Source organism: Orbicella faveolata, unplaced genomic scaffold (genome assembly GCF_042242905.1).
Source record: "Orbicella faveolata isolate gen_17 unplaced genomic scaffold, um_ofav_v1 contig_26, whole genome shotgun sequence".
NCBI lineage: Eukaryota > Metazoa > Cnidaria > Anthozoa > Scleractinia > Merulinidae > Orbicella > Orbicella faveolata.
Window position 1 is genome coordinate 17,902,293 of NW_028301554.1, and position 17,908 is coordinate 17,920,200.

The following is a 17,908-nucleotide window of genomic DNA, read 5'->3' on the forward strand; positions in this document are numbered from 1 at the left end:
TAGGTTTTGGTCCTTTTAGATTGATTCCATGTCCATATAGATAAGAGCTGCCATCAGTATGATCAAGACACAAAAAAAATACGTTAAGAAATTAACTCTTATATTGCCAAATGTGATCGGGGGCGGGGGCGGGAGGGAGATTCGTGGTGCCGGGGAAGTTTCCCGTACCCTTAGGGGAATTGTCAGTCGTGTAATTGTACTTTAAGGCATTCCCTTATCAAGTTTTCACAGTTGAACATTTTATAGTTTAAGCTGCCAATAAATAGAAAGTAGATCTAGTTGTCAAAAAAACATTGACATGTCGTTTTTGCCTTGGGTATGGATCTTCGAATGGATCTAGCCCTTCTGTGTCACTCGGTTCGGAATCGGTCAGTTCCTCTTATGGATAAACCACGCACCCAGGAATGATTTCTGGTGCCATTTACGGTCGATGTTCTTCGAAGTTTTACCTAAACTTAACTCAAAATGCGAAAAGAATGTGTTCCTATTTTCTCTAGGGTATAAGAACGATCCTTGTAAGCAGTATGAGATTCCTGTATGAAATTCCCGACTGCCATCAGCTCCAAGTCAACTGTCAACTGAGTCGTTGATAGAAATTCAAACTAAGTCGTCTAACTGTTAAGTAGTATTAGCAGTTGTTAGAGCTCTTGTTGATTTTGCATCGCTCGGATCGAGTGGTCCGGCTGCGAGCTCTGGTCGGGGACATTGTGTTGTGTTCTCGGGCAAGACACTTTACTCTCACAGTGCCTCTCTCCAACCAGGTCTATGAATGGTTACTGGCGAATTTAATGCTGGGAGTACCCCTGTGATGGCTAGCATCCTCGGGGGGGGTGGATACTTTAGGAATTTCTGGGATGTGCCGCTAGGACCCTGGAACCCTTAGCCTATACTAGAGCTAGTTCAGCTGAATTTTGCTACCCTGTACTAGAGTAACCAGTATTAAAACCACCGATTTCCGTCTGAATCCCGATTATTGACAGTTAATAATATCCAGTAGTGTTTTATGGTAGTCATCTATCGACGATGTTGAGGCTGAGTTACAAAAATTTAAACTTGCCGATTTCATTTTTTTATATTTTTGAGTAGCAATTCCTGGTTTCCTTAGTTTAGATAAAATCTTCAACCAACTGGTCAGTTTCGTGAAAAATGATACCCTATTTTAGACCCAAACGCTCTGGTTTATATACCCTATGCTAGAGTAAACTGCTTGAAAACCATACCCTTCACAGCGGTACATACCTATATAGCCCGTATATGGCAGTACCCCCCCCCCCCCTCGGGCTAGCATCCCATCCAGAGGGGAATAGAAATACTCCTAGTTGCTTAGCTCCATGCTACAGAAACCGGAGATAATCGCTGGCCTAATAGGCCACTTGTTTCGTATGCAGACTTAACCTTACCACTCACGGTTTTTATGTTAATACCTTATGTGAGGTTAAAAAAAAAAATAATGAATGAATTGGTGACTGTAAAGCAAACATGAACAATTCTTAGGCGAGTTATTGCCATGGAGAGAAACGCACTGAGCTCGAATTGAAGTCAAGCCTCACTACAACGTTGCTATAACAAATTAGAAGTAGTCAGGTAAACGTTACCAACAAAAATATTCCTTATGCTGTGTTTACATTTGAGCTTTTACCAAGGTAAACAGTTACTAAGGTCAAGTTACTTAACCTTGGTACATTCGTCCAGTGTTTATACCGGCTCAAATAACTCAAGTTGATCTTTCAACAGTCGCGCGCGCTACATTATCAACGTCATGAAATTCGAACTTGGACGGGGATCCCACCGCAGCGGAACAGGAGCAAATTGAGGTGCCATCATTTTCATAGGCGAGGACCTCATTCCATAATACTGCGGCGAAAATTCAGCTGCTTTATCATACCTAGAGTAAGCATGGTTATATGCGTAGAAACGTGGATACGTTGTATATGCAGCATCCTCCCTGGTGGGAAAATATATCGACAATAATTACACAACAAAGGACCGAACTTGGTCTAGAGAAAGTTGTAAATAATACTGAGAATGAAAAATACAATGCTTTCTTTTACGTGACGGATTGTTCGCCGTAAGAAGATCGATCCAATCTTTCCACGTTTTCTGCCATGGTAACCTAGTCAAAATTGGAAAAGAAACGCTTTGCTTTGTCGGCAATTGCACAATCTGCTCACCGCGGGAAGTGATATATTACGCCGCCACAAGCGGATGTATCTGTCATCTTGACCTTGGTTACCAACTGTAACCATGCCTGATCACAGGGTAATTACAACTTTTACCTTGGTTAAATTTCTTTTGTCTTTTGCGGCATTTACCAAAGTATCAGTTGGCGTTTACACACGGAAAATGTTTACCTAGGTAAGTAAACTCTGGTACCTCGGTAAACCGTTCAAGTCTAAACACAGCATTTATAGCCCTTCAACTACCCCTCCCCCACTGCTATCAGTTGTTGTCAAGATTTCAAAGGTCACGAGCCCAAAAATTTTCCCAGCGGTTTTTTTCAAAAAGACGATGCAAACATAGGGGACCCGAACGCTTTCTCAGCAATGAAACTAAATGTACTGTTATTTACCTGTATTCCTGTCTTTTTGAGTCGTTTAGAAGGAATTTAAATGAAGCGAAGGTGGTTTACATTTCCGTCTGCCGCTTTGTAATTATGACACTCCGATTACGTCTCAAGTTTCGAGTAACGTCGTTAAACAACTATTAACTCTCATCGGAGAAGGAGAGCGCTTCGCGCGCGCGCTCGTGTATCGCGCTAGAGCCCGCTAATCCGCCTGTTCTGCAGACTAGAGAAACGCACGGCCGTTACCCCTACCCCTATCCTCTTGCTAAGAAAGGCCCGATACTCAAGTTATTATGAGTGCTGAGAAACTCTCCTCCGATGAGAGTTTATAGTTAACGACGTTACTCGAAACTTGAAACGTAATCGGAGTGTCATAATTACAAAGCGGCAGACGAGATAATATTTGGAAATGTAAACTGCCTTCACTTCATTCAAATCCCTTCTAAACGACTCAAAAAGACACAGGAACACAGGTAAATAACAGTACATTTATTTTCATTGCTGATAAAGCGTCCGAGTCCCCTGTGATGCAAATATTGACACGGAGCAACCATTAGAGCGGCTGATCATAGTTCTGCCCGTTTTTGTTATCATTGTGTAAGTTTAAACGATTTAGCTTTGAACATGAATTTGTTGCCAAAAACCGATCAGAGTGTTTTACACTTAATGGAACGTTTAAAAAATGCTTCTATAATAAATCTTGGTTAAGGGAGGATTACAATTTTGATCGCTATGGGGAAACCTGCTTGGGCCTGCACCCTTATCGAACAACAAGGCGAAAACCTTTCAAGGTTGCTAAGCATAAAATATTTCAAGATCATTGAGTCGAGCTATTCTTTCTTTCGAAAATTTAGCCTTAGTAACTAAGCCATATTGAACGAGTGGACAGTTTTGTACGTCTCGGAATGAAAAAAAGTCATTTCAATTTCGACTCCTGTAGTTACGACAGAAAGATCTCGGCCCCGGGGAGGAGGGGGGGACTTCCAGAAAAGTTGGGTGGGGGTGTGCAGCCCACTTCCCAAAACCCTCACCCTATTTATGATCAAAATCTGCGTTTTTGCTACCCTATTTATGACGTCACCAAAAATTCGATGGCCTGTTTATGACCGTCACGGCTGCGGCTGACACAGTTGCTCCAAACATAAGTTAGGGACCGTTCATTTTTTATAAGGGAGGGGGGGCTGGTGGGATTTGGGAAGCACCATTTAAAAATCGCATGACCCCCCCTCAGCTTACCAATTTTTTCACATGGCCCCCCCTTATAGCGGTCATTTTTTGGGATGACCCCCCCCTAAAAAAAAATTTGAACAAACAATACTTAGATTTCAACTTTTTTAATATTTCTCTATTATCCCCCTACTTCACACTATCGTGCTCACTATGAAGACAATATTTACAATCTCTATACGACAGAGAGCTGTTGTTTAAAAAACAAATCAAAAGAAAGAGAAGTCAATTTCGGATCTCCTAGTTATGGCTCGCCCTGAGCGTGTGGCGTTTGGCCTTTCATTGGCATCTTCCTCATCTGGATTGATGAATGCAAGAATGACGTCACTTGAGTCATCTTCTCCCCCAGAGTCAATGGCATCACTGTCATACTCATCATTGTCACTTTCATCCGTTTCACTGCTGTCAGCACTTGCCCTGTTGTCATTTTGTGTCAATGTCCTGGCATTTCTCAGTGTTGGTTGGCCAGCTCTGAGAGGACTCTTCTTCTGCAAGCATGAATGTCTTACAATTGCCTTTACCTTCTCACTCTTGCTGCTTTTCAAATGCTGCTTCAGCCCGTGGTGGTTTGAGTACTTGTTTAGTTCTGGAACACGTAGCTTTTTAAGCTTGGTTAGATCTTCGCACAACTCAGTCCAAGGATAATCCTCCTCCCTACTTAACTTTGCCTTTTCTTCTGCTCTCTTTTTCCTTTTAAATTCCAGCACTTCAAGGCGCTGAAGATAATCCACTACAAACTTCGATTTGACAATAAACTTATCTGCAAATAGAGCAACGCTCTCTGGGTCAGATAAAACCAGCCTGCCACTTCCATGCTCTTTCTTCTTTATATTGTTTATCCAATCGGGGAAAGAGCGCATTACTACATGAGCATCATGAAAGAGGCTCATTCTAAAATGCGCAATAATGGCGAAAGCGACGAGTCGTTTAAGAAAAGGTTTACAGCTGAACGATCCAGGCAGTTTGACATCTTACAAGCAAAAGAAGCAATTTTTCTAGGTGCGGATGGCTGTTCAGAAAGGGCGAGTGAGTTTTCCATGCAAGGGTACCAGTTGAAGCCCAGTGATGGAAGAAAACTGAACTTCTCCATCAAAGAGCACAGAGCAATGGTGGAAAAGTTGAATGTCATATTGAAAGATGTAAAGGAACACGATTCCACACTCTTTCAGTCCAATGGGCTTGCTTTAAAGCAGGGCGAAGAAGTTTCCCACAGTTTTAATGTAAAACAGGTCAAATGTACAGAAGCTAATTTGACGAAGGTCACGCAGGACATGGAAGCACTAGAAAATAAGAAGAGCAATTATAACAGCATATTCAAAGGCATACTCAAACAGCACATCAACAAAAGGAGAAGGAAAAAAGAAACCCCCAGAAAGTCAAATGAAAGAAAGAGGAAGCGGACTGAAAACAAAGCCTAACGAGTTTATGGAATCTGTGTTGGAAACCCGCTAGGAAATGATCTTCCACAATGCCTTGTGTACCCTCCTAGAACGGCCGTCCCGGAAGAGTGTCTTAAAGTTGAGGATGTTGTCACGTCGATATTTAGAAGAGATGGGCCATACATCGCACAGCTCTTGGAAGGGAATTATTTCACCAATGCTGCAAGAAGCAGAATCACCACCAACCTTGAGCGGGAAGTCAGAAATTATGTTTACACCTTCATGTACCCTGAAGAGTACACTCTGATGGAAAGCATTGCTGCTTCTTGCAGCATTGGTGAAAGAGACTCCCATAGCAGCACAAGCGGCGACAAAGAACTCGACGACAGCGGAGATGAAGATGAGTGCCAGTGAAAGTTGCATTCGAAAATAACAGTGTTAAATACTTCTTTTCAGTAGCTACAAATGCTTTTTGTCGCCAAACGTTTTTTTAAAGCAGAAGGAAAGTTTGTAATAAATTTGTATCCTGCCTTCTATATTTATTCTATAGCAATTTTTTTGATATTCAAACATTATGCCATTTTAAAGTTTTACTAAAATATTTCACATGACCCCCCTTTTTCCCTTATTTTTTTGGGATGGCCCCCCCTCGAAAGCCATTTTTTTTCGCATGGCCCCCCCCCAAATCCCACCAGCCCCCCCTACCTTATAAAAAATGAACGGTCCCTTATGAAGGGCTTTTGTTGACGGTCTTATTGATACTGATGAGAAAGTAGCTTCTTCTAAGAAACATACCCAATTCAAGGCTAGAGTGCTAAAACCATACCCTATTTATAACCAAAATGGCCAAAATCGATACCCTATTTATGACCAAAACAGCTGAAAAACCCTACCCTTTGGGGCCGCACATACCTATATAGCCCATATCATAGAGTACCCCCTCCCCCGGATCTCGACCTGGCGTAATGCTTTTACACTAGTTCGACACTAGTCAACTGTCATTGGGAACAATGCCTTAACTTTCTTGAGTAAACAAAAGATTTGTAGGAATTACGCACACATATTGTCTACATAAAGGCAAGGTAAACTAAAGCTCTAACATAAGAATGCGAGCACTTCAGCTTTTTACCCGGTGCGAACTTGTGGGTGGAACGAAACTCTTTGTAGGACTCGCTTGAAGAAGTTTCAGAGAGGTGAGTGCGAAAAATTTAGTTCTGGGGAACTTCGATTTTGGCTGTGTGGAGATTTTGTCAAAGTAAACTCGGTTCGTTCTTTAATTAAAATGTTGCGTAACTTTACTTAGTCAAACTTAATCACATTGGAAGTTTTTTTTGTCCAGCAATGTTGCGAAGTAAAATCTCATCTTGGGATTTCTCTCTGCAATTCAGATGCTCTTGAGTTCAAGCAATCTTGTTCAATTTCAATTATCAAATGCTCTTTTTTTCTGTTGTAGTTATTCGACATTCTGCAGTAAAACATGTCCCTTTTTTCAAGACAACAGAGTTATTTGGGGCTCATGCTGAAGACGGTTCTTTTTCTAGCCATCTTCGCCATCTTGGTCAACGCCCAGAGTAAGTCCAACATAACATGCACTATAAATTCTACTCTATGCTCTCATTTGAAACCCTTTCTTAATTTTAGTTCTTTTCACGTGATCTCGTGACGATGTTAAGTGAAACTGTGCTGTTAGAAATCATTGTTTACCGCTTAATGGCAAACAGAAACCAAGGCAAACCATCAAAACAACTGAAAATAAACAGACGAAATGTTTGACACGAAAAAGCAATTCGACGAGAACACTGTTCTGAGCTTCGCACTAATCTATAAAAAGAAGTTATCAGCCATGTTATATGGACTTATTATAAAATACTACATAAAACGGGGGTTATAAGCAACCACATGAAGACTTTTTTTAAGCCATTAAGGTCTTTAAGGTCTTCATTTTGAAATACAAACAATACAGTGACTGAAGTGCATGAGTTTTAAAAGACCGACTGTTAGTTGACAACCATACAATGTGCAGATGTGATTAAATGAAAAACCTACTGTGGCCGGCATAACATCGTGGAATTAACACATATTATATCATATTAAGCGGTTTAACCGGTAAACCCTACCTAACACCCTATTAAGCACCTTTCATTTGTAAAAGAAAAATACTAAAAAATGGTTGCCTAGTGTACTGTGTCAAGTTTGAGTTGCCCATAACTCCGACATTTCTGCGGTAAATTGCAGGTTCCACTTTAACTGCAAAGGTTTCGGAAGTGAGCGCCATATCTCCGACTCCTTCAACGAATGTTATGGCATCTACTGCTACTGTTGTCACTCCAACTGAACCATCGCAGTTTCTCAATTATACCTCATTCAACGTAATCATGGAATTCGTAAACATCACTTGGAAAATGGAATTTTTAAACAAATCAAGCCAGGACTACATTGATTTGGAGTCTGATATAACAGAAGCTGTTAGAAATACCCTTCACACCAAAAATGTCAGCTCGAATGCTGAGGTTATCGAGTTGAAACCTGGGAGTGTGTTAGCCTTTTTGAATATTAGTACAAAAGAGCCTGAAACACATGTCAAAGAAATACTTCGAAACCAAACTTCAAGTGGAAAGATAGGCTCTTTTCCTGTAACAAAGACCCTATTCACTGGAATTTTATTCGATGTCGTGCTTATGATAAAGGCTGAATGCAATGATACTCACGAGCTCAAAGGTTTTAAAGAAAGCAAAAGCTTGATCCATGCAGTACAGGAGGCGTTGCCCGGTAACGAAACAGTAACACTTCAAAAAGTCACATGCCCAGACCCAGAAAACGTTACTATAGTAACAGTTCGAGTTCAAGTGGAGAAACCATCCACAGAAAATCCAAACAAGCAGCTTCAAGGTCTTCAAGCGAAAGTGAATGAGGGTCAACTGGGAAATTTGACTGTAATTACTGAGTGGCAGGCGTACATTCCAGGAGAGAAGCAGTTTTATGTTTCTTTTAACCTGACCACACCTTCTCAAAATAGGAAAAAGACTATCGTGGAGCTGGAGAAGGCCATCAAAAGAATTTTCGAGAATGACACTGACTACAGATATGTCACGGTAGAGTTGATGAAGGACAACAGAACAGCAATTGTTAAGGTAGGGATGGGGACAGCCGCTCCAGATCAGCCCAATGAAGCATTGAAGCCCCTGAAAGAAAATGTTGATCGAGGAAAAATTGGGAATACAACAGTGATGAAAACCTTCAAAGCTTACATAAACCCTAACACACTAACACAGAAAGAGTTTCGAATTCGGATCAGACTTAATATGACTGACTGTGACTCTAAACCGCAAGGGGCTAAAAATCTTTCCGTAGAATACATGAACCGTCTGAAAAACTACGAACATTTCATCAAAGCCGAGTTACAAGAATGGAAATGTGTTTATGGAAGTTACTATAAAAAGCAACGGATGGTACAAGCATGGTTTTTCGTGTATGTAAGACCAGCCGCTCCTGATTCTCGTGGTCAGTTCAATGAATACTTGTACAAGTGTGGCGGAGACAGACCTGTTTACGACGGCGGAGTGAAGATCGTCACTCTTACACCGACGTCGCCCGAATACGCCGTCGGAGATTACGACCATTTCGTGTGTCCGAAGCCGCCAAAACCGCCGAAACCAACCGATACGACAACTAGCAAGACCGACCCTACGAAAGAGCCAGGCTCCTCAGGTACCCCTCCCATAGAGCAGAAACCTAACCTATACGTCAAGGTGAAGTTAGGAATCACATGGGGCGAGTTTTGCTCTAAACTGAAGCACACTCTAAAGCAAAAGACTGCGTGGAGCTTGTACGACAAAAATGGCACCAGGGTATCTCCAGACAGGATAATTTTCATCAACGTAGAGAAGAACTGCGCCGACCCAAGCAAAAAAGATGAACAGGCAGAAGTCTGGTTTTACGTTTCCAAGTCCGGCTCGAAGAAGTTGCATAAGTGTCTTACCCTAAAGGCTTACAAACTGTTAAAAATGTTCCTGGAAAACGGAAATACTAAAGCACTTGGACCAGAATTCGAAGGAAAGGTAGATATTAATTTTAATTGCTTTTTGCTTATTTCTCTAATTTATACCTACTGAATTGGTCAAATAAGTGAAACTAGATCTCACAAAAAAGTAAAGATAATTCACAATAGAAGAGCTACACTAGGTGATCGTTCTTTTACCTGTGCTGCACCGAAACTTTGGAATGCGCTACCATTTGTCATAAGAAGCACCAGCACTGTTAGTATTTTTGACGCCAAGCTAAAAACTCACCTTTTCCGTCATGCATTTTTATCATAGTTGTTTTTATTATTGTAAGTTTACTTTTAATTGTAATTTTAGCTTTTTAGCCTCTTTATTCCGTTTTTAATCTTGTCATGCGCATTTGAACATTTTATGAAATTTGCGCATTATAAATGTTATTATTATTATTATTATTATTATTATTATTATTATTATTATTAAGAGTGGAAATCGGTAATTTAGGATTTCGTTTCAATAAACCACGATAGACAACGTTGGTGCTCTGTTTAACTAAACGTCTTTGAATTTTAAAAGCTAAGTCGAGGATATTTTTGATGTATTGAAAACACAAGCACGTCTTTATCAAGTAGATTATCTAAAAAAAATTAATTTTTTAGGTTATCCATGTTGATCTGGCCGGAGAAGAGTCTACCAAATACAAGACTGAATATGATAATGGTGACCTCTCAACCTGGGCTATTATTCTTATTGCAATCGCGGGCGCTGTTGGTCTTCTTCTATTGACACTGGCATGCTGTTGTGTAAGTAGGATTTACAGTTATAAAAAGTTTCCTTCCCTGTAATAGTAGATGAGAGATGGACGAGGCTAGCTTATAACTGACAAAGAACCTAAAATTTTAACAGAAGAATTTTGTCTTGATTGCAGTAACATCCAGCAGAGTCTTAATAAAAATTGACAGGCAACGGCCGTAGCTCTAAATGGCAAATGTTTATTTTCTCAATATCGATACTGACAACTGACAAACGACAAGAATCTTACAAGAACTAACACCTATTTATTCAGACCCTCGAAAAAGGAATTATAGTTACAAAGAATAGGAAATCGCAAAGTAGAAGAAAAGTGTATGGCAAGGATGCATGTGCCAATGAGAGAAAAAAATCTAAACAACCTCTCTTTGAAAGAGAGACTGAGAAACCAATCAACAAAACGATGCCAGGAGCAAGCATCCGGCAAACATTGCAAACCAACGAAAGAACGATTTATAGCGAGAGAACCAAAGAAAAAACCAACCAACCAACGAAACAACGGAAGAAAAAACTAGCGAACGAACCAACGATGGACAAACAGACATTTTTATAAGGGATACTGCGATTTTTTGTTTTATGTTGAGTGGACGTATGTGGTAACTCGAAAGAGACTTTACTTTTCTGATCCCAATGGCTGTTTCCTTTCCAATCATTTGTCTACCTTGATTATTGAAGCTGTTCTGCTGCGGTGGAAAAAGACGAAGATGGCGAAAATACGAAGAATCTCAAAAGCTACAAGTGGTACACGTCAAGGAGAACGGCGCTGAAAGAAGAAAGAAAAAACGCAACAAAGGAGACAAGGACGACAAGAAAACAGAGAAGAAAGAGAAAAAACGAAGAAAGGAAGACGACACGGATGGCAACGATAAAGAGCCAAAAGGAAAGAAGGTGAGTTATTAATAAGAAACAAAGATGTCTTGTGAAAGAAAGATATCAGTCAGACTTGAGACCCGCTAGTGTCACATGTCATATTGATAAGAGCGCTCGAACATGACATACTTTCGCTCCGATTGTTTTTCGAGATTAAGACGGACGCGTTTTATCTGAACCAAATAAAGATGGCCTTATGTCCCAGCCGGGACGATGAGGATAAGTGGAATAAAGACAGAACTATGAAAGAAGACATTATTATTATTTCTGAATTGTCCAGCAGCATCTTTGCCCTCAAAAAATAAATATAACCACAATCAATTGTGTCACAAATGTTGTGTCTTCTGATGTCAACTGTAGGGTACAAACGTTGATAACGATGGAAATGACAACGCTGTCTCCTACGAGAACCAAGCATATGGGTTAAGAGAGGACGACGGAGAACTTAACGAACGCAATTCCAACACGCATGTGAGCCCAACGCCTGTCATTGTAACAAGCCCTGCTCCTGATGCCAACAAAACTGGCGACGTCACCAACAAGCTCCAAGGTGGCCAAACTTCCGATACTGCTTCGTCAGGTTCCGGAGGCTCTCGTAGGGAATCGGCAACTGTCGGTGGCGAGGTATGTATGCGGCGCGACTTGTAAAAGGATGAACTTTGAAATAAACGTGAGGTGTATATGTAGAGATGAAGAATATCTTTGTTGTAATGAAATATGGTAGCTCGTAATGTTTGCTGCCCCTCCCGAGTGCTATGGACCATTTCTATTGGCTACATGACAATCTGCAGCGGTTTGTGTTTCATTTGAGCAACTAAAACAAACTTAAATCTCACGTGAGAAGCACAGTTTGTAGTTGACAAAATGTTACTTAAAACTAGGTTTCAGTAGGTTATGTTCCAATAATTTTAGTTCCAGCTTAACTGCGTGAAGGCCAGATAGCTTTGAGACTTCAATTCAATGCAATGTTTAGGTTTACAGAGAGGTTGTTTTGATTACAGTGAAACTGAGGACTACTTCCGTTGAAGCTCAATACTGTTAACGAAGCAAGGAGTACCCTCTATAGTATCTCTAACGGAGCACCTTTTAAACCTCTAAATATTTTAAGCGTATCAGGAACATTCATCGCCAAGGTTAACTATCTCAGTTTTTCAGAGGCATACGTTACTGCTATTTTCTTGTATCAGGGACAAGGAGATGGTTCTAAGCAATCCAGCCCTGCTGGTTTGCGACACATTGACGCTGACCTGAAAGACCGCGGGAGGAGACGTTCGTCAGCATATTCGATCATCGATGATGAAGATATACCGCTGACACACAAGACCGGAACTGTGGGTATTGTGGCTTTGGCGCTTAGAAACAGGAACGAAAAGAAGAAAGACGCTGAATTCAAGGTTAGAAAAAAGTTATTCACACAAACATGCTTAAACGAGTTTGCATGCACTATTTATATGTCACACTGGTTTAAGAGCTGTAAGATTTATGTTCATAGATTGTATTTCTCCTCAAAACGAATTTGAAAATATCGGGTATGAGTACCCGACTCAACCGATGTTTTCATCATCATAACTTTTAAAAAATAATTATCCGTTCAAGACCTGGTTACCAGCCTACGCATTAACGCATTGCGGACCTGTATCTTTTTCCAGAACCTCAGCAAAGACGTACCGGAAGAGGAAGTGAAATATCCTGCAAACACTCAGAGTAAAAACAGGTCCCCGCATGTATTACCAGGTAAACATTCCTCGGTTGGTTATCATTTTAGCATTTAATAAAGCAAGACTTTGTTTGCGAAAAAATAACATTTGAGATTCACTTTCATTTTAGCTCCAAAGACCCGAGTAAAATTATCCTCAAATCCGGATTACATCAATGCTAACTGGATCAGGGTAAATATCGTTACCCAGAGTGCTTTTAAAATGTTTTTATTTGTAAATAATAAATCAGTGACGCCATGCTTTCTTGCATTGAAAGGATCACAAAGGCCAGGCGCGTTACATTGCTACCCAGCATCCTCTGCACGAGACCGCGGAAGATTTGTGGCAAATGGTCTGGGAACAAAAGTCCAACCTGGTTGTCATGGTGAACGAGGAAGAGAAAGAGAAACCGGTATTCTACATTTTGCTTTCAATATGCTGTAACTGTCTCCTTGTTCGATAGTGGGGATAACGAAGTAAATTATTAGGATATTTTAAAATAACTGCTCGTTGTTAAGTATGCTAGGGAGCTCGCAAGCAACTTCCCCTATTATCTTACAGTGTTATCCATTCAAATCTGCGTGGTGTAGTGTTATTTTCTTAGGGCTTTCCTTTGATTTGAGTAGACAAATTTAGCAAATTACAGTATAAATTTGAATCGTGGCACACAACAATTCAGTGCAGTTAATTTAATACTCTCTCTTCTCTATGATTTATAAGAAAATTCTATTCCATGTACAGGAGTTTACAGTTATCGACTTTCCGGAAAATCCGCTTTGACTTTAAAACCAATTACTGAACAATTCGTAAATATTTTCCCGTTTGTGTTTTGCTTTCTTATCAGACTGAGTTTATGGATTATTTGCCGAGAGGAGAAGGGAACACGAAGAATTTTGGTGGCATCGATGTTACAATCAAACAAATTGTGAAGAAAGCAGACTACACGCTGACCACTTTAAACATTGCAGACAGCAAGGTGATTATATTCTGATAGTTTCCTTGTTTCGTTTTCATCTTATTCGGTTTACCCCTTGTGACGTCATTTGGCGTGCAGGTGACATCCTTGGTATTGCGTCATACAGAGAGGCTTAACATGTCATGTATATGACGACATGTGAAGCACATGTGGCGTGTGACGTGTAAAGTGTGATCCGGGTTGTGTGGAAAACTGGGGTAAAAGAGATATACCTGTGTTGAAGAAAGATTTGAGCCAAATAAATCAGTTGATGACTCTTCATTAATTTCTAAAAAGGCATTTACCTGCATACGTCGCTTCGGTTTACCCTGAAACGTTTTCCTTTACCGATAGGCCAAGAGAACGTCTCTCAAAATTATCGGATAAAACATTCATTGGCTAACAGAAAAGACTCAGGAAAACAGATAAAAGACAGCCTCTAATAATCATCTTTGTACTCAGTATGAAGAACGTCAAGTCAACGTGGTACCGTACTAAGTAAATAGCTCAATAAAACATACTATTCTTTAAACGCAGAAGCCTTCATCCTCGCGCGAAGTCTCGCACATGAGATTCACATCGTGGAAAGAGCGCGCCATGCCCAACGTGGCCCTGTTTGTTGGTTTCGTGACGGCCACGAGAGAAGCAAGGAAGAAACATGGCGACACCAAGACTCCGACCATTGTACACTGCAGGTTAGAAATGTTTGAGATAATGCTTGATGTGTCTCATGAGTTGACTTAGCTTGTGAGTGTTCAGGGTGTTTAGTTCAGCTGGGTTGGGGGGCGCGGTGGTTGTTGGACTCCTAATCAAGTGGACTGGGTTCGAGGCCTCACGCGGGTCGACGAGTTAATTCTCATGGTTCTCTCTTCACACGGGGGAATAAAAGGGTGCAGGTCAATTTACGGGGGGGGGGGGCATGTAGTCTGCGATGAACAAGATTTCATTCAGGGGGGAGTGGAAATACTTTCCCTAGCTGCTTCCTGCTACAGACTTGGGATAGCTTGGTCACCTGTCCGAATGCAGACGTTTTGGGCGATAACAACATAATCGTCGCAAAATAAGCTAATATTTTTTCTCATCAATGGTCAGCCATTTAGTAATATTTAACACAGGTGGTTCGCCTCTTTCTGTTTCAGTGATGGTCTTGGTTTCAGTGGCGTGTATATCGCTGTGGATATTGGTATAAAAAGCCACGAGGAGAGTAAAACATCAGTTGTTGATGTATTTGAGCTGTCCAAAAACCTCCGTCGTGACCGACATGGCATTGTTTGTACCTTGGACCACTACAACTTTATCTACCAGGTACGTGACAGCCACTGGTATGAGGTTTCTTTTTGTTTCGTTAACTTTTCGTGTTTTGCTGGCGCCATTTTTGTCTCTATGTCAACTGCTGCCGATTCAGTTTTAGCTCGTTGTGACAAGCAAGTTTTGCCTGCTTTTTATCAGAATGCGTACCGAGATATCACTAATTGTTCCATGAGTTTTCAATCGTTCGTAACTTGCTGCTTGTGATCTCCAGTGGGTTTTTATATTGTTTTACGCCATTTGTCCTCCTATCTCCCTCTCTGTATATTTGTCTGTCTGTGTATATCTGACTGTCTGTGTATCTGTATATGCCACTGTCCAGCTGTCGATGTCGATTTTTTTTTGTTAATTTAGACCACAGAGACGAATACATTTAAAAAGAACCTTTTTCTAGTAAAAAAAAATCACTTTAGTTAAACCAGATGTGATGGTTAACCAATTAATTTTCTTTTTGTAGGCACTGTACGAGTACACTGTCAACTATGATGAGTCGGCAGAGGTAAAATAACCGTTAATAATGTTCGTTAAAATATCGTTTAAATAAGGCCAGGAAGGAGTTTAAAGGAGCTCAGTCAAGGTATTTTGAGTTATTTTGACCAGGTACAAAATTACTTTTAAATTGAAGGAAACCTGAAAATGACAGTTTATCAAGATAGAAAAACACCAAAGAGATTATAATAAACCATAAAGGAACAAGGATGGTTAAGGATGGAGAAGATTAACTCAGATTACAAACGACGAACTTGAAAAATTTAGGCTTAAGTTTTCAAGATGCGCAAACTCGACGTAACTTTTTTACGGACTATGATCATGAGAATAAATTTAGATTTTAACTGTCAGCTGAAAAATGACGCGTTTTTGGCTGATAGGTATCGAAGATCTGAGATATGCAAGTTATTTTCTGATAATGGGCTGAAATTTCAACTCATAGCTGGGAATTGGAGAACATGAAACTTAGATTAATATTCAGCACCCCCCTGCCCCCTTAGTCTAGACCCTCTACACGTTCCATGGACAAAATGTTTCTTAATGTCTATTTGCTTTCACACAAGTGTTGTTCTGAATCAAGCAAGCTGATATAGAGTTGCTGTTTATTGTTCACATATCACACAATTTTAGAATTAAGAACCAACTGGTGTTGTATAAGCCGTATTAGAACTATAAAGACCGGCACTAGCTCAGTATCAAGATATAAGTCAAACATCGAGGCTAAAACAGAGCATGATACACTACTTTGTATACAACATCCAACTTTAATTGTTGTCTTCCTTTCAGACTGAAAAGCTGTGAGCAGTCAATTCAAGGAAAACAACCCTCAGCGGTCACCATACTGATCAAAGAGGGCATCGACGACCTTATCCATTATAAGTGTCAGCTACGATGCTTGACATACTATAGACATGAAATAGCTGCTGGAAAACTTAGTTATTTGTTTAGCCTAAAAAAGTATCTGAAATATATATTTTTTTACTGATGTTTGACGTATATTTTAGAGTCCACCCGCTTGAAGTTGAGTCTGCATGTAAATGAAGTCAAATTAAAAAAGTCACACGAAATTCTCCAAGTTTGCATAGTTTTACCAAGCTTGGTGATATTTGGCTTTGAATTGCTGAATTCAAATCACTATATGGAGCAAAACTGATCGATACTATTGAGATAGTGTTTCCAAAATAAATTGTCCAGCTTTACAGTGTAAGCAAACATCACCGAACGTTATTGTAACCTTTCGTTTTTTTCTACTTAATTGATAACAGTTAACGAGTTTCATTTAATATCCAAGATAGAGTCTATGACATCATAAATACCCTTTGTCCGTTACTGTAGTTTTAAAAAATAGAATTCCGCAGTTAGTTAATTTTACATGTAGATCATTTTGCTTTCAAGCGGCAATGCAAAGGAGGCGTGAAGGTCATAAGAGTGAACTAATCATGACAAGGAAATTGTTTTGATCGATTATTATATTCACTAAAGTACTAATATAAGAAATGTATAGAGTTCAGAAATGAGAATTTACATGTTGATACGATAAAGGCTAGTGAATACGCAGAATTAACTGTTTCGTTTTGAGCTTCGCCAAAGGTAGTTTCCATAGTGATTTCATTCTTAATTAATAAACAAAATAAAGTTAAAAAGTGATTTCATGTATTTTTTGTTCAGTGCCAATTACAAGACTATTGTTTTTAGAGCATTTCGTGCGCGTTTCCTCGCGCATTTCAATTTGGCAGTTGCGCTGTCTTCTATACAATCTAGGTAGGGTCCCTGCGGTCTTTGTCATGTCTCCCTGACTCGTTAACCCGTAAGTTCGCCTCTCAGCATTCCAGCTTAGTAGATTTGGTACTTTTTGGGCCATTTTCCATTGGGTTAGACTGTTTCCATAACAGGGAGTACCCTCCCCCTTCCCCACGCGGACACTGTATCTCGGCCTTCCCGCGCACGTTTCCTGCTCCATTCCGTTATGAATTCAATTCGCCTGGCATTTTCCACTCCGGGTGGGATCATTGTAGCGTACGTCGTGTCTCTCCTGGTCCGTTAATCAATGATTTTGTCCCTGTGAACTACCCATCCAGTGGGTTAAGATTTATTTGCATTTTTATGTTTCAGCGCGTGTTACCTCGTACTTTCGGTGCGTCTTCTTGTGAACACCCTGACTCGAAAGTGCCAACTCTGACATCTAAATTTGCTGATCCATGTTACAGGAGCAATGTCAGAAAATTTTAAGTCATTTTCTGATTACCTTTAAGAAGAAAATTCTCAAATAACAGTCACCTAAGGTAGAAGAAAATCAAAATTGTAATTAAAAAACTAAAATAAGCAGGGATGGACACAACTGAGAAAGATTAACACAGATTAAGAATCAGTAAACTTAAAAAAAAATCACGGGCCAACTTTTTTCAAGATGCACCTTCCGTGGGCAGTGAATGTAGTATACAACTCTTAGAACCATATATCCAAGAATCGTTTTCCCGTAAGTCTTCAGGTTTCTATCGACTGTTAAAGAAAATACAAAGTTTTGAAATGTGTTGGCACGAAACTACTCTCAGTTACGAATTTCCGTTGCAAATTATTCCAAGTGCAGTACGTGCCGAGGCTCATAATTATTC

At 40.1% G+C, this 17,908-nt stretch overlaps 1 protein-coding gene across 2 annotated transcripts; it reads left to right on the forward strand.

Moving 5' to 3' along the window:
* Positions 1-2,699: 2,699 nt before the first annotated feature.
* LOC110040010 (uncharacterized) lies at positions 2,700-16,939 on the forward strand. Of its 2 annotated transcripts, none has more exons than XM_089295401.1 (15): positions 2,700-3,036; positions 6,623-6,740; positions 7,405-9,227; positions 9,827-9,970; positions 10,653-10,865; positions 11,208-11,471; positions 12,035-12,241; positions 12,497-12,581; positions 12,675-12,736; positions 12,822-12,956; positions 13,389-13,520; positions 14,037-14,194; positions 14,639-14,804; positions 15,265-15,306; positions 16,083-16,939. In XM_089295401.1, the coding sequence occupies exons 2-15, from the start codon at positions 6,647-6,649 to the stop codon at positions 16,095-16,097; spliced, it is 3,540 nt and encodes a 1,179-aa protein (XP_089151527.1). In that variant the 5' UTR covers positions 2,700-3,036; positions 6,623-6,646; the 3' UTR covers positions 16,098-16,939. The 2 variants fall into 2 exon arrangements, with proteins under 2 accessions (XP_089151527.1, XP_089151526.1); XM_089295400.1 differs by lacking the exon at positions 2,700-3,036 and adding an exon at positions 6,236-6,362.
* Positions 16,940-17,908: the final 969 nt, after the last annotated feature.

Bases quoted from the DNA above. Each gene is read 5' to 3' on its own strand.
- LOC110040010 (XM_089295401.1), top strand. From the start codon at position 6,647: ATGTCCCTTTTTTCAAGACAACAGAGTTATTTGGGGCTCATGCTGAAG. The intron at 12,957-13,388 runs GTATTCTACATT...CTTTCTTATCAG, and splicing joins AGGAAGAGAAAGAGAAACCG to ACTGAGTTTATGGATTATTT. The intron at 14,195-14,638 runs GTTAGAAATGTT...TTTCTGTTTCAG, and splicing joins CCGACCATTGTACACTGCAG to TGATGGTCTTGGTTTCAGTG.